General features: G+C 69.4%; 3 protein-coding genes across 5 annotated transcripts; 2 read left to right on the top strand and 1 right to left on the bottom strand.

Annotated features, from left to right (window-relative positions):
• Positions 1-629: 629 nt before the first annotated feature.
• On the top strand, positions 630-4,330 carry SUV39H1 (SUV39H1 histone lysine methyltransferase; the record flags this gene model as incomplete). Its single annotated transcript, XM_074167135.1, has 5 exons — positions 630-775; positions 1,560-2,216; positions 2,326-2,472; positions 3,407-3,536; positions 4,153-4,330. Coding segments are annotated over 5 exons (1,220 nt in total), but the record flags the coding sequence as incomplete, so codon positions are not given.
• WDR13 (WD repeat domain 13) lies at positions 4,303-9,193 on the bottom strand. The gene is made up of 9 exons (XM_074167136.1): positions 9,128-9,193; positions 8,231-8,474; positions 7,386-7,480; positions 7,150-7,277; positions 6,305-6,612; positions 5,582-5,762; positions 5,348-5,489; positions 5,120-5,250; positions 4,303-4,590 (listed from the first exon to the last, which is right to left on the bottom strand). The coding sequence occupies exons 1-9, from the start codon at positions 9,166-9,168 to the stop codon at positions 4,403-4,405; spliced, it is 1,458 nt and encodes a 485-aa protein (XP_074023237.1). The 5' UTR covers positions 9,169-9,193; the 3' UTR covers positions 4,303-4,402.
• Positions 9,194-9,607: 414 nt separating this feature from the next.
• TAFAZZIN (tafazzin, phospholipid-lysophospholipid transacylase) lies at positions 9,608-13,247 on the top strand. 3 transcript variants are annotated; one of them, XM_074167133.1, is made up of 11 exons: positions 9,608-9,620; positions 9,760-9,900; positions 10,044-10,172; positions 10,753-10,798; positions 10,898-10,983; positions 11,482-11,562; positions 11,639-11,680; positions 12,230-12,292; positions 12,586-12,638; positions 12,726-12,803; positions 12,902-13,247. In XM_074167133.1, exons 2-11 carry the CDS (start codon positions 9,792-9,794, stop codon positions 12,989-12,991), a joined length of 777 nt encoding a protein of 258 aa, XP_074023234.1. In that variant the 5' UTR covers positions 9,608-9,620; positions 9,760-9,791; the 3' UTR covers positions 12,992-13,247. The 3 variants fall into 3 exon arrangements, with proteins under 3 accessions (XP_074023234.1, XP_074023235.1, XP_074023233.1); XM_074167132.1 differs by lacking the exon at positions 9,608-9,620 and having other exon boundaries at positions 9,792-9,954; XM_074167134.1 differs by lacking the exons at positions 9,608-9,620; positions 12,230-12,292 and having other exon boundaries at positions 9,639-9,900.
• The last annotated feature ends 623 nt before the right edge of the window (positions 13,248-13,870 follow it).

The raw sequence follows: 13,870 nt of genomic DNA, 5'->3' as shown, positions 1-13,870 counted from the left end.
GGTGTCTGGGCGCTGCAGGGGGGTGGTGTTGGTTCTGGGGGAGTTTTGGGGGGGATCTGGGCACTGCTGGGGGGGGGTGTCTTGGTTCTTGGAGGGGGGTGTCTCGGTGCTGGGGGGGGCTCAGTGCTGGGGAGATCTGGGGGGAAGTCTCCATGCTGGGCTGGGGGGGGGCAGTGTCTGGCTGCCGGGGGCGGGGGGGAGTTCGATTCAGGGGGAGTTTTGGGGTGTCTGGGCGCTTGGGGGGTGTGTGTGTTGGTTCGGGGGGGGGGTGTCTTGCTTCTGGGGGGGGGGTGTCTCAGTGCTGGGGGTCCTCAGTTCTGGGGGGGGGGGCATTTGGTACTGGGGGTGTGTGTCTGGGTGCTGGGGGGGGGGCGGTTCTGGGGGAGTTTTGGGGTGTCTGGGTGCTTTGGGGGGGTGTGTGTCGGTTCTGGGGGGGTTCTCGGTGCTGGGGGGGGAGTCTTGGTGCTAGGTGTGTCTGGGGGCTGTGGGGGGAGTTCAGTTCAGGGGGAGTTTTGGGGTGTCTGGGCGTTTAAGGGGGGTGTGTGGCAGTTCTGGAGGGGCGGGGGGGAGGGGCGGTTCTCAGTGCTGGGGGTTCCTGTCCCCCCCCCTCACCCACCCCCCCACTCCAGGCTGCTCTGTTTGCTGCAAGTCGTCATGGGGGGCCCTGCGGGAGCTCTGCCGGCTGCGGGGGCTGCGGTGCCGGGCGCTGGGGGTCTCGCGCCGCAGCCTGGGGGAGTTCGAGGTGGAATATCTCTGCGACTACAAACGCGTGCGGGTGAGTTTGGGGGGGGGGGGGAACGACACACGACACACACACACACCTGAGCTCGGGGTGAGCCCTGGGCACCCCCTTCCCCCCCCCAAACCCTGGGTGACAAACGGGGGGGGGCCAAGGGATTCCTTTAATGTCACCACAACCCCCTGGCCTTGGGGAGGGGTTGGGGGGGGGGTGGGGGCAACACAGCCCCCTGTCACCCTGAGTGCCCCCTTTTATGTTGGGGGTGGGGTGGGGGGTGTCTCTTATTCCTTTAGGTGTCCCCTTTAATGTCCCTGGGTGCCCAGGGACCCCCCCCTCACCTTGCGAGGCCTCTCGCAGCCCCCGCACGTGGGTCCCCTCACCCCGAGTGTCCCCTTTAATGTCAAGGGGGATGGGTCCCTTGTCACTTTAAGTGTCCCCTTTATTGTCCCTAGATGCCTGAGACCCCCCCCCCTCCAACCCTGTGGGGGTCCCATGTCACTGTGAATGTTCCCTTTAAGGGGAGGGGGAGGGGAACGTCCCTTATTACCCCAAGTGTCTCCTTCGATGTCAAGGCTTGGGGGGTGGGGGGGGTCCCTTGTCACTTAAAGTGTCCTTTTTAGTGTCCCCAGGGGCCTGGGACCCCCCCATCCCCATGAGGCCCCCACAGGGACGCCGATATCCCTAGTCACCAAGTGTCACCAAGCGTCCCTGGGTGTCCGGACTTCCCCCCAGCCCCCCGGGCTGTCCCCAGGACCCCCCCCCGCCCCGGCCCAAAGACCCTCCTCCCCCCCAAACAGTGTGTGTGTGTCCCCCCTTCCAGGACGAGGAGTTTTACCTGGTGAAGTGGCGGGGGTACCCCGAGACCGCCAACACCTGGGAACCCCGCAAGAACCTGCGGTGCCAGGGGCTGCTGAAGCAGTTACACCAGGACCTGGCCCGTGCCCCGGGGGGGCCCGTACGCCCCGGCCCCCGGGGTTTACCCCCCCGGGCCGCCTCCTACCTCCTGCAGAAAGCGGAGCAACGCCGGGCCCTTCGCTGCTGGGAACGGCTCCTCAACAACACCCGCAGCCACCGGGGCCGTATCGTGGTGGAGAACGAGGTGGATTTACACGGCCCCCCCCAGGACTTCGTTTACATCAACGAGTACAAGGTGGGGGCCGGCATCACCCTGACGCCGGTAGCCGTGGGGTGCGAGTGTCGCGACTGTTTGGCCGAGGGAGCCAACGGTTGTTGCCCCGGCGCTTCCCACAATAAATTCGCCTACAACGAATCCGGGCAAGTGCGGATCCGAGCCGGGCTTCCCATCTACGAGTGTAATTCCCGGTGCCGGTGCGGTTCCGATTGTCCCAACCGGGTGGTGCAGAAGGGGATCCGTTACGACCTCTGCATTTTCCGTACGGGCAACGGCCGGGGCTGGGGGGTCCGCACCCTCCAGCGCATCCGCAAGAACAGCTTCGTCATGGAGTACGTGGGAGAGGTGAGAGGAAAGAGGGGTTTGGGGTGGGGGGGACAACACACCGAGAGGGGGTGTATCTTGAGAGGGGGTGGTGTCACGGCTCTTTGTGTCCCCCCCCCCTTTTTCCCAGATTATCACCTCGGAAGAGGCGGAGCGGCGGGGGCAGGTTTACGACCGGCAGGGAGCCACCTACCTCTTCGACCTGGATTACGTGGAGGACGTTTACACCGTGGACGCCGCTCACTACGGAAACATCTCCCACTTCGTCAACCACAGTGTGAGGCTGGGGGGGAGGGGCCTGGCTGGGGGGGAGGGGCCTCCCGCGGCTCCGCCCGACGGTGGGAATGGCCTGGCCAAGCTCTTAATTCATTCATGGAGGGAAAGGAGGAGGGGGGCGGGGCCCGATGAAGCTCCACCCACTCTGGGATCAGCCCCTTGAGTGATTCAGAGCATGAGGGGGGTGGGGCTTCACCCGGGGGGGGGCGGGGCCTCCCACGGCTCCGCCCACAGTGGGAATGGGCCCTAATGCCTTTGATCACAGCACAAGGGGGCGGGGCTTTGCCTGGGGGCAGGGCCTCCCGCAGCTCCGCCCAGAGCAGGAAGGTGCCCTAATGCCTTCAATCCCAGCATGAGGGGGTGGGGCTTCGCTGGGGGGTGGGGCTTCACCTGAGGGTGGGGCTTGACCTGGGAGGCGGGGCCTCCAACAGCTCCACCCACAGTGGGAATGTGCCCTAATGCCTTTGATCACAGCATGAGGGGGTGGGGCTTCACCCGGGGGGTGGGGCTTCACCTGGGGGCGGGGCCTCACACAGCTCCACCCACACTGGGAATGGGCCCCAATGCTTTTGATCACGGGGGGGGGGGGGGCTTCAGTCAGGGGGCGGGGCCTCTGTAGCTCCACCCACACTGGGAATGTGCCCTAATGCCTTTGATCACAGCATGAAGGGGTGGGGCTTTACCCGGGGGGAGGAGCCTCCCACAGCTCCGCCCAGAGTGGGAAGGTGCTCCAATGCCTTCAATCCCAGCATGAGGGGGCGGGGCTTCGCTGGGGTGGGTGGGTATTCACCTGGGGGCGGGGCTTCACCCAAGCCCAGTCCAGTTGGAGCAGCATCTCGCCACTGGGTGGGGGTGGGCGGGGTTTTGCCAGGTCCACGCCCCCCCTCTCTTTGCTGCCACGCCCACCCATGCCCCCTTCTCTCCCCCCCCCGCAGTGTGACCCCAACCTGCAGGTCTACAACGTCTTCATCGAGAACCTGGACGAGCGGCTGCCACGCATCGCCCTCTTCGCCACCCGCCCCATCCGCGCCGGCGAGGAGCTCACCTTCGACTACAACATGCACGGTAACCCCCCGTGGCGACCCCCGCCCCACGGCCGCCCCACGGCACCTACCCCCGCCCCACGGCGCCTCGCACGGACGCCCCCTGGCGCCTCCCCCTGCCCCACAGCTGCCCCACGGTGCCTCCCCCTGCCCCGTGGTGTCCCCTCCTGCCCCACAGCCTCCCCACAGCACCTCTTCTGCCCTATGGCTGCCCCACGGCACCTCCCACAGCTGCCCCATGGTGCCCCCCCCTGCCCCACAGCACCTCCCCCCACCCCACAGCCACCCCGTGGTGCCTCCCCCTGCCCCATGGTGCCCCCTCCTGCCCCACAGCTGCCCCACAGCACCTCCCCCTGCCCCACAGCCACCCCCTGGCACCCCCTCCTGCCTCACAGGCCTCCCCACGGCACTTCCTCCTGCCCCACAGCCGCCCCACGGCACCTCCCATGGCTGCCCCGTGGTGCCCCCCCTGTCTCACAGCCACCCCACAGCACCTCCCCCTGCCCCATGGCCGTGGGGTACATGTGGGGGCAGCCAGGCCGTAGCTGTGGGGAGGGTGGTAGCGGGTGGGGTGCCATCACCCCCCTCACCCCCCCCTTCCCTCCCCATTTCCCCCCCCTCTTCTCCCCCCCCCACAGTGGACCCCGTGGACGCCGAGAGCACCCGCATGGACTCCAACTTCGGGCTGGCGGCGGGGGGGCTGGGGGGCTCCCCCCGGGCCCGGGGCCGCATCGAGTGCAAGTGCGGGGCCGCCGCTTGCCGCAAGTACCTTTTCTGAGCCAGAGCGCGGCGGGTGCAAACACGCTTGTTGAAGGCAGTGGGGGGTCTGTGCCGTTGCCGGGGAGGGGGGGGTGGGGGGGGGTCGGATTTTTGGGGGGGTGGGGGTGGTCAGGCGTGCTGCCGGCGCCAGACGATGACGGTGCCGGCGGCGTCGCTGGAGGCCAGCAGGCTCTCGTCGCAGTTGAAAGCCACGGCCAGCACGGCCCCGCCGTGGCCCTGCAGGGTGTTGACGGTGGCCCGGGGGGCCGCCCGCCCCACGTCGAAAAAGTGGACGCAGGCGTCTTCGCTGCCCGTCACTGCGGGGGGACAGGGAGGGAGGGGGACACAGATGGGGGGCGTGGAGAGAGGGAGGGGGCACCGTTGGTGGGGGTTGGAGTTGTGTGTTGGTGCAGGGATTTATCATGGACCCAGGTGTGTCCCCCCCCCAAAAAGGTGCCCAGGTATCAGCATCTCTCCCCGTGCCCCACTCCCCCCCCCCCCCCAAAAAAAAAGGGACCTGGGTATCAGGATCCCCCCCCCAAAAGAGGACCCCAGCACCAGGATCCCCCCCCCACAAGGGACCCGAGCACCAGAATCCCCACATCTCCCCCCCCAAAAAGACCTGAGCATCAGGATCCCCCCCCCCCCCCCCCCCCCCCCCCAAAAAATGACCCGAGCATCAGGACACACACACACCCCCCCCCCGAAAGGACCTGAGCATCAGTCTCGCCCTCTAAAGGACACTCAAACACTCCATGCAGCCCCCCCAGCCCCCCATGGCCCCCCCCAAACACACACACACACCCCGCCCCCCCCCCCCCCCCCCGAAAGACGCCCCCCACCTACCCACGCAGGCTCCCTGCCGGAAGGACATGAGGGGGCAGAAGCAGCTCCTCAGGGGCTGCTCCCGGTGCCGGGTGGGGAAACTGCGTCGCAGCCGCAGCCCCGGAGCCCCCGAACCTTCCTCCTCCACCACCCTGGGGGGGGGGGAAACGGAGAGGGGGGAGAGACGGTGAGCCCTGTGGCTATCCCCCCCCCCCAGCCCACCCCCCCCCCAACCCCCCCTCCACGCACCGGAAGAGCAGGAGGCGGTCGGGGCAGGCGTTGACCAGCAGCGAGGGGTCGGGGGCTTCGCGACTGGCCCAGGCGCGAGCCGAGAGGGAGGTGATGGAGCCGCCGGCCTGGACCACCACCCGCGAGGCCTTTGTTAGCCGCCCTGAAGGGGGATTGGGGGGGGTCAGCACCCCCGGATCGCTCCCCCCCACCCTCCCAAACCTTGTTGTTTTCACACGCCCCCCCACCCCGTACCGGTGGCGGGGTCGCAGAGGAAGGAGGAGACGGAGCCGCGGTCGTCACCGGCCCAGAGGACGCGTCCCGGGGCGTCGAAGCAAAGGGCTAGCACTCGCCCAGGTAGCCGGCCCGCTCCCCCCCGAGCCGCTTTCCCCGTGGAGATGTTCACCACCCGCACCATGTGCCGGGCGCTGCCCACCTGGGGACGCAGAGGGGTAGTGGGGAAGAGGGGGGGACACCCCCCGGGACAGGGACGTGCCCCCCCAGCACCTCCTGAGGGGGTCACTGGGGGCTAACGGGCGTAGGACGGGGCTACGGGGGCATGGGGTGTGGTGAGGGGACGTGGGGGGGGGTTTGGGGGGGCCATAGAGGCACACAGCAGGGGGCTGAGGGGCCATGAGGATACATAAGACAGCCCTGGGGGGGCCCTGAGAAGGTGGAGGGGGTCCTGGGGGGGGCACAGAGGGATGTAAGGGATCCTGGTGTGCTACGAGGGGACACAGGGAGCTCCAGGGGGCCAGAGTGACACTGGGGGGGGCATGAGAATATGTAGGAGGGTCCTGGGGGGCTGCAAGGGGACACACAGGTGTCCTCAGGAGGACAGAGAAGGGACATAGGAGGATCCTGGGGGCATCGCTGAGGTGGCATTCGAGGGGACAGGAGAAGCAGGGGGGGGTGACGGGGGGGGGGACGCGCATTGCGGGGGGGTGTCCCCATGTCTCCGCGGGGGGTGTCACTCACCACGGTGAGGTTGTTGTTGAGGGGCTGGAAGGCGCAGCAGAGCAGGGGGGCTCCGTCGGGGTCGGGGACGCGGCGGATGCAACGGCCGTCGGCAGGGTCCCAAAGCCTCAGGCTACCGTCCAGCGAGGCCGAAACCAGCAGGTCGTTGGCTAACGACCAGGCGAAATCGGCTACCCCGGCCCCGTGGCCGCGCAGCAGCCGCAGGACGGCCGGCGGCCCCGGCGCCAAGCGACACACCGAGATGGTGCCGTCCAGCGAGCAGCAGGCCAGCAAGTGACGCTCGTCGTGGGCAAACTGCACCTTGGGGACTGTCGGGGACACACACACCACAGACACGGTCAGCAGAGCCCGCAGCCCCCCCCAGAACACCCCTGCGGGGACGCACAGGGACCCCCCCCCGCCTGACAATGTCCCCCCCTCCTGCCACCAACAGCCCCCACGGTCCCCCCCGCTTCTCCTGTCCCCTCGAATGCCGCCTCAGCGACGCCCCCAGGATCCTCCTATGTCCTTCTGTGACACACCCCCCCCCCCCCCCCGAGGACACCTCTGTGTCCCCTTGCAGCCCCCCAGGTCCCTCCTACGTATCCTCATGCCCCCCCCGATGTCACTCTGTGGCCCCCCAGGATCCCTTACATCCCTCTGTGCCCCCCCCAGGACCCCCTCCACCTTCTCAGGGCCCCCCCAGGGCTGTCCTATCTGTCCTCGTGGCCCCTCAGCCCCCTGCTGTGTCCCTCTATGCCCCCCCCAGAATCCCCCTACGTCCCTCTACAGCCTACCAGAACCCCCCCGTGGACCCACAGGGACCCCCCCGCAACGTCCCCCCCCCCCCCCCAGCCCCGAGTTACCGGCGCTGTCGGTGTGTTGGTCGAAGACGTGGTAGACGCCGGCGAAAGCGTAGTTCTCGCTGAGGGTGGTGTCACCGGCCATGGCGCGGCTCGCCTCGGCCAGGGGGGTGGGCACCACCCCGGGGGGGCTGCGGGACCCAGGCGTTTGGGTGTCAGGGCACTGACACACACCCCCCCCCCTCCTGGCACCCACTGAGCCCCCTGACCACCCCCCACCCCCCTCCCAGAGCACTCACCGCTCATCGGGGGTCCCGCGGGGGATGCTGGGGTGGGAGCCACGGCTCAGAGAGCGACGGTGGCCCCGGGCCACCCGTGGGTCCTCCTCGAAGTCCTGCGGCGGCGGAAGGGGGACACACAGCAGTGGGGACCCCCAGCAGCCAGACCACAGCAGGGCCAGGACCCCCAAAATGGGTGTTGAGACCCCTCCCAGCCCCCCCCAAAATGGGTGCTGGGATCCCACCGCCCCACCCGAGTGGGTGCTGCAGCCCTGAGGGTGGGTGTTGAGACCCCCAGCTCCCCCCAAAATGGGTGCTGAGACCCCACAGCTCTCCCAAAATGGGTGCTGAGACCCCACAGCCCCCCCCAAAATGGGTGCTGCAGCCCTGAGGGTGGGTGTTGACCCCCCCAGCTCCCCCCAAAATGGGTGCTGAGACCCCACAGCCCCCCCCAAAATGGGTGCTGCAGCCCTGAGGGTGGGTGTTGACCCCCCCCAGCTCCCCCACAAAATGGGTGCTGAGACCCCACAGCCCCCCCCAAAATGGGTGCTGCAGCCCTGAGGGTGGGTGTTGAGACCCCCAGCTCCCCCCAAAATGGGTGCTGAGACCCCACAGCCCCCCCCAAAATGGGTCCTGCAGCCCTGAGGGTGGGTGTTGAGACCCCCCCAGCTCCCCCAGAATGGGTGCTGAGACCTCCAGCTCCCCCAAATTGGGTACTGGGACCCCCCAAACGGGATCTTCAGCTCCCAGGAGCGGTGCCACGACCCCGCAGCCCCCCCCCCCCGTCTGGGTCCCTCACCCCCCTGGGAAGGTCTCGCTGCCCCCGTATCCCCCCCCCCCAACCCCAGGGTCGGGGGGGGCCGTACCTCCATGCGGTCCAGGGTGGTGCGGCTGGCACGGAGGGCGCTGCTGCTGTGGGCTCGGCCGCTGCTCTGCTCCGAGAGGGCCCCGTAGCGCTGGGCCAGCAGCCGGGCCCGTACCCGCAGGTACCAGCGGCGGGTGGCCCCCTCCATGGCCCCCCCCTGGGCCTGCTCCCGCAGCAGTTGGCTACGGCGACGCACGTACTGCGTCCGGAACTGGGGCCAGCGGGGTGTGCGGTAGGCAGCGTACCTGGGGGGCGAGGGGGGGTGACGCACACACACACGCACAACAGCGGGGGGTCCCCCAGGCCTGGGGACAGCTTGGCACGGTGTGACAAGGAGGGAGGGGGGAGGCGGGTGGCACCGTGGGGTGGGGGGGTTGGGGCAGGGATGCGTCATGGGCCCAGGTGCCCCCCCAAAGGTGTCCAGCTAGCAGCATCTTCCCCCCCCCCCCCCAAAAAAGGGACCCGGGAATCAGGATCCCAACCACCAAAATGGACACGGGCACAACGTTCCCCCCCCCCCCCCAAAAAAAGAACCTGAGCATCAGGATCCCCACCCTCGAAGGACCTGAACGTCAGGATCCCCCGCACCCAAAAAGGACCTGAGCCTGAGGATGCCCCCCAAAAGGCACCCGAGCATCAGGATCCGCCCCCAAAAAGGACCTGGACATCAGGATCCCCTCCCCCAAAGGACCTGAGCCTGAGGATGCCCCCAAAAAAAGGACCTGGGCATCAGGATCCCCCCCAAAAAAGGACCCGAACATCAGGATTCCCCCCCCCCCCCCCCAAAAGGCACTTGGCATCAGGAGCCCCTTCCCAAGGGATCCCGCCATCAGGGTGTCCTCCCTGACACGGCCCCGGCCCTCCCCAGCCGCCGGTGCCTCCCCTCTGCGGGCCTCACCTGGCATCCACGGCGAGCACCTGCTGCCAGACGGCGGCCATGGCGGCGGCGGCCGCCCGGGGGGGGCCCTGCAGGGATGGAAGCGGGGGTGAGGGCCGGGGCCCGGGGCCCGCTGTCAGCCGGGGAGGAAGGTCCCTGAGGGGACCCCGAGCGGCGGTACCTGCCCGTCCCGCTCCACCATCCGTCTTCCGTCCCCCGCCGCCGCCGCCGGGTCCCCTCCGGGCCGGGCGGGCCCGGCCCGCTCCCCGCCCCTCCGAGATGGCGGCCGCCGCCTCACGCCAAGATGGCGACGGGCGTCGCCTTGGTGACGGCGCGCGGTGAGGGGCGTGTCCTCCTCCTCCTCCTCTATGGTACTTCCGCCTTCCTAGCCCGCCCGCCCCGCTCATCGGCCACTCTGCCCGGCGCCTCTCACATGCCCCGAGTCCTCCTCCTTCCCATTTTGCGACAGTTTGCGACGGGCGCCCGCCGCGCTTTACGGCAGAGGCGGCTTACGGTGTGTCTCTGTGTGTGTGTGTGTGTGTGTGTGTGAGGGGAACCGGGGGTCGCCGGGGCCGGGGCCGGAGGGTGGGACACGGATCCCGCTGCTGTCCCCGACCCCCCGTGACCCGACGCCTGTCCCCTCACGTCCCCAGGGCGCCGTCCGCGGGGCCCCCGCCATGGCAGCATGCCGCTGGCGGTGAGCTGGCCCTTCCCCGCCGGGCCCCCCCTGCCCTGGGCCCTGGCCAGCCGCCTCGTCACCGGCCTGGTGGGCACCTACAGCTGCGTCTGGACCCGTGAGTGGCCCCACCGGTGGCCGGGGGGGGGTGGTGGTGGTGGTGGTGGTGGTGGTGGTGGTGGTGGTGGTGGTGGGAGGCGGCTTTCGTTGCCCCCCCCCCCCCGACCCCCGTTGTGTGTGTGTGTGTCCCCCCCACCCCAGGGTACCTGAACCGGCTGCGGGTGCACAACGGCGAGGTGCTGCACGAGCTGGTGGAGCGGCGGGGGCCCCGCACCCCCCTCCTCACCCTCGCCAACCACCAGTCCTGCATGGACGACCCCCACCTCTGGGGTACTGCGGGGGGGGGGCAGGGGGTCCCGAGGGCTCTGGGGAGGTCCCCAGGAGGTCCCGAGGGCTCTGGGGGGGGGGGACAGGAGTGCTAGGAGGGCTCTGGGGGGGACGCTGGAATGCTAGGAAGGTCCCAAGGGGGCTGGGGGGGGTGTCCTGAGGGCTCGGGGGGGGGGCTGAAGTGCTAGGAGGGTCCCCAGGGGATCCCACGGGGGCTGCAGGGGGTCCCCAGCAGGTCCCAAGGGCTCGGGGGCGGGTCCCAAGGGCTCGGGGGGGGGGGAACTGGAGTGCTAGGAGGGTCCCAAGGGGGCTGGGGGGGGTCCCGAGGGCTCTGGGGGGGGGGGACTGGAGTGCTAGGAGGCTCCCCGGGGGATCCCACAGGGGCTGGGGGGAGTCTCCAGGAGGTCCCAAGGGGGCTGGGGGGGTCCCCGAAGGATCCCAAGGACTCTGGGGGGGTCCCCGGGGGGTCCCAAGGGGGCTGGGGGGCTCCTCAATGATCCCAAGGGTGCTGGGGGGAGGCGGGGGGGGGGGACACCAGTGCCCCAGTGTCCCCCCCCTCCTTCCCCCTACCTCCCCCCCCCAGGTTCCCTGAAGCTGCGTCACGTCTGGAGCCTGCACAAGATGCGCTGGTGAGGAGGGGGGGCTGGGGGGGGCAGGGGGGGTCTTGGGGAGCCCCCCCTCCCTGTTCACACACCCCCCGCCCCCCCCCCCCCCCCGGCTCCCCCCAGGACCCCCACGGCCGCTGACATTTGCTTCACCCGGGAGCTGCACTCCCGCTTCTTCAGCCTGGGCCGCTGCGTCCCCGTCTGCCGGGGTGAGTGGGACGACTGGGAGGGGACTGGGGGTGACTGGGAGGGACCGCAGGCAACTGGGGGCGACTGGAGGGCAACTGGGGACAACTGGGAGGGAGTGCAGGTGACTGGGGGCGACTGGGAAGGAATTGGGGACGAGTGGGAGGGATCACAGGCAACCGGGGGCAACTGGGAGGGAATTGGGGGTAATGGGAAGGGACTGGGGGCGACTGGGAAGGAGGTGGGAGCGACTGGGAGGGACCACAGGCAACTGGGGGCAACTGGGAGGGACTGGGGCAGCTGGGACGTAACTGGGGGCAACTGGGAGACAACCTGGGGGGAGACTGGGGGCAACTGGGAGGGTGCAGGGCCAAGGATGGGGGGGGTGGGGGGTGTTCCTACTTGTACTGGGGGCAGCCCAGTTTGTACTGGGCGGGGGGTGGTGGTGGTGTTGCAGTCCATACTGGGAGGATCCCAGTCCATACTGGGGGGATCCCAGTGGGCTGAACTGGTTTTCGCAGGGGACGGCGTGTACCAGCGGGGGATGGATTTCATCCTGGAGAAGCTCAACCAGGGGGACTGGGTGCACGTCTTCCCCGAGGGTACTGGGAGGGACTGGGAGGAACTGGGAGGGACTGGGACGCACACCCCCCAACACACAGCCCTGTGTCCCCACAGGCAAAGTCAACATGGGGCAGGAGTTCGTGCGCTTCAAGTGGGGTGAGCCCCCCATCTGCCCCCTAAGTGTCCTCAGTCTGCCCCCCAAGTGTCCCCGCCTCGTCCCCCATCTGCCCCCCACGTGTCCCACCCCTCGTCCCCCATCTGCCCCCCAAGCATCCCCACAATCCCCTGTCTTTCCCCCAAGTGTCCCCCCCAATCCCCAGTCTGCCCCCCAAGTGTCCTCTCCTTATCCATCTGCCCCCCAAGTGTCCCCCCATCCTCCATCTGCCCAAGTGTCCCCAGTCTGCCCCCCAAATGTCCCCACCTCATCCCTTGTCTGCCCCCCAAGCGTTGCCCCAGTTGTCCCCCCCTCGTCTCCTATCTGCCCCCCAAGTGTCCCCCCCAATCCCCCGTCTGCCCCCCAAGTGTCCCCCCCCAATCCCCTGAGCCTCACCGGCTCCTCAACCCCTATTGATCCACCCCCCCCTTATTTCCCCCCCAGTTCCTCTGCCCCCCAACTACTCCTCTGCCCCCTACCCACCCCCTCACCCCCCAGGGGCTTCTTGGCCCCCCCAAAATGGCCATGTTGCCCCCCCACACCCCCCCCAGGCATCGGGCGTCTCCTGGCCGAGTGCCGCCTGGACCCTGTCATCCTGCCCCTGTGGCACGGGGGTGAGCGGGGCTGGGGGGCAACTAAGGGAGGGTTGGGGGGGGGCAACAGGGGGGGTTGGGGGGCAGTGGGGGGAATGTGGGGGGCACGGGAAGGTGTGTGGGTCAATGGGAGGGCAACGGGGTGGGGCTGGGAGGTTGTGGGGGATGGGCAGGAGGAGCTGGGGGAGGGGGGGCTTGTGGGGTTAGGGGTGGGGTGGGGTGGGGTGTGGGGGGAGTCGGGGGGGGGTCCCGCCGTGGGGCTGGGTCCCGCCAGTAGCCCCCGCAGGCGGCCGCTCCCCCCCTCCTTGTGCCAGGCATGAACGACGTCCTGCCCAACGCCCCCCCGTACGTGCCCCGTGTGGGGCAGGTGAGTGAGGGGAGCTGGGGGGGGGGGGTGGGGGGGTATGGGGCTGGCCGTGGGGCACACTATGGGGCACTGACGTTCTCCCCACAGCGCATCACGGTGGTTGTGGGGCGACCATTCAGCGTCCGGCCCCTCCTGGAGCGGCTCCGGGCCGAGGGCACGTCGACGGTGAGCGCTTGGGGGGGCTGCCCCACGGCAGGTTGGGAGGGCGGAGGGACACGCTGCTGTGCCCCATAGCTCTGGGATCTATGGGTCCTGCCCCCCAGGTGGAGATGCGGAAGGCACTGACGGATTTCGTGCAGAGAGAGTTTGAAGCGCTGCGGAGCCAGGCCCGGGCCCTGCACCCTGCCCCATAGCGTGTGGGGCAGGCGCCTCATAGATGGACAAACCGCCCCATAGCATGTGGGGCGCCCCACGGATGGACGAACTGCCCCGCCCCATAGCGGGACCTGCCCCACGGCCCCCACAGCCCATCCCCACAGCGCCGTGGGGTGCTGGCGGAAGGACAGACAGACGGAGGGACAAACGAACTGCCCCATGGCGTGCCCCACAGCCTGCCCCATAGCGTGCCCTCGTTCCTGTGCACGGTGCCAATAAAGGCGGTGGAGCCTCGGTGGTCTCCAGACCCCGGGGGGGGCGGGGGGGGGGCAGGGGATGTCAAGGGGTCCCTGGGGGAGGGGGTTGGGGGGCTGGGTGGTCCCCCAGGGATATGTGGAGCTGAAGGGGTGTTGGGGGGTTCATCGGGGAATGTGTGGGGCTGGAGGGGGGTCAGGGGTCCCTGGGTGGGGTTGTGGGGCTGCTGGGGGGGTGTTGGGGGGGTCCCTGGGAGGAGGTTGTGGGGCTAGAGGGGAGTGTTGGAGGGGTTGGGGGGGGTCAGGGGGTCCCCGGGGGATGTGTGGGGCTGGAGGGGGGGCTGTTGGGGGCTCCCCGGGGGAGGTGGGGGGTTGGGGGGTCCCCATGGGGGGCTGGAGGGGGGTGGTGTCTACAAGGGATGTGTGGGGCTGGAGGGGTGTCAGGGGGTCCCCAGGGGAGGTTGGGAGAGGGGTTTTGGGGGGTCCCCGGGGGGGGGGTCATGGGGCTGGAGAGGGGTCAGGAGGTCCCCATGGGAGGTGGGGGGACTGTTGGGGACTCCCTGTGGGACGTTGGGGGGCTGGGTGGGGGGCTATCAGGGGGGGTCCCTGGGGGATGTGTGGGGGCCAGTTGGGAGGTCCCCAGGGGAGGTTGTGGGGCTGGGC

The sequence above is a fragment of the Numenius arquata genome, unplaced genomic scaffold (genome assembly GCF_964106895.1).
Source record: "Numenius arquata unplaced genomic scaffold, bNumArq3.hap1.1 HAP1_SCAFFOLD_1124, whole genome shotgun sequence".
Classification (NCBI taxonomy): domain Eukaryota; kingdom Metazoa; phylum Chordata; class Aves; order Charadriiformes; family Scolopacidae; genus Numenius; species Numenius arquata.
Note: the sequence above shows the minus strand (reverse complement) of the source record. Positions and strands in the feature narration are given on the sequence as shown.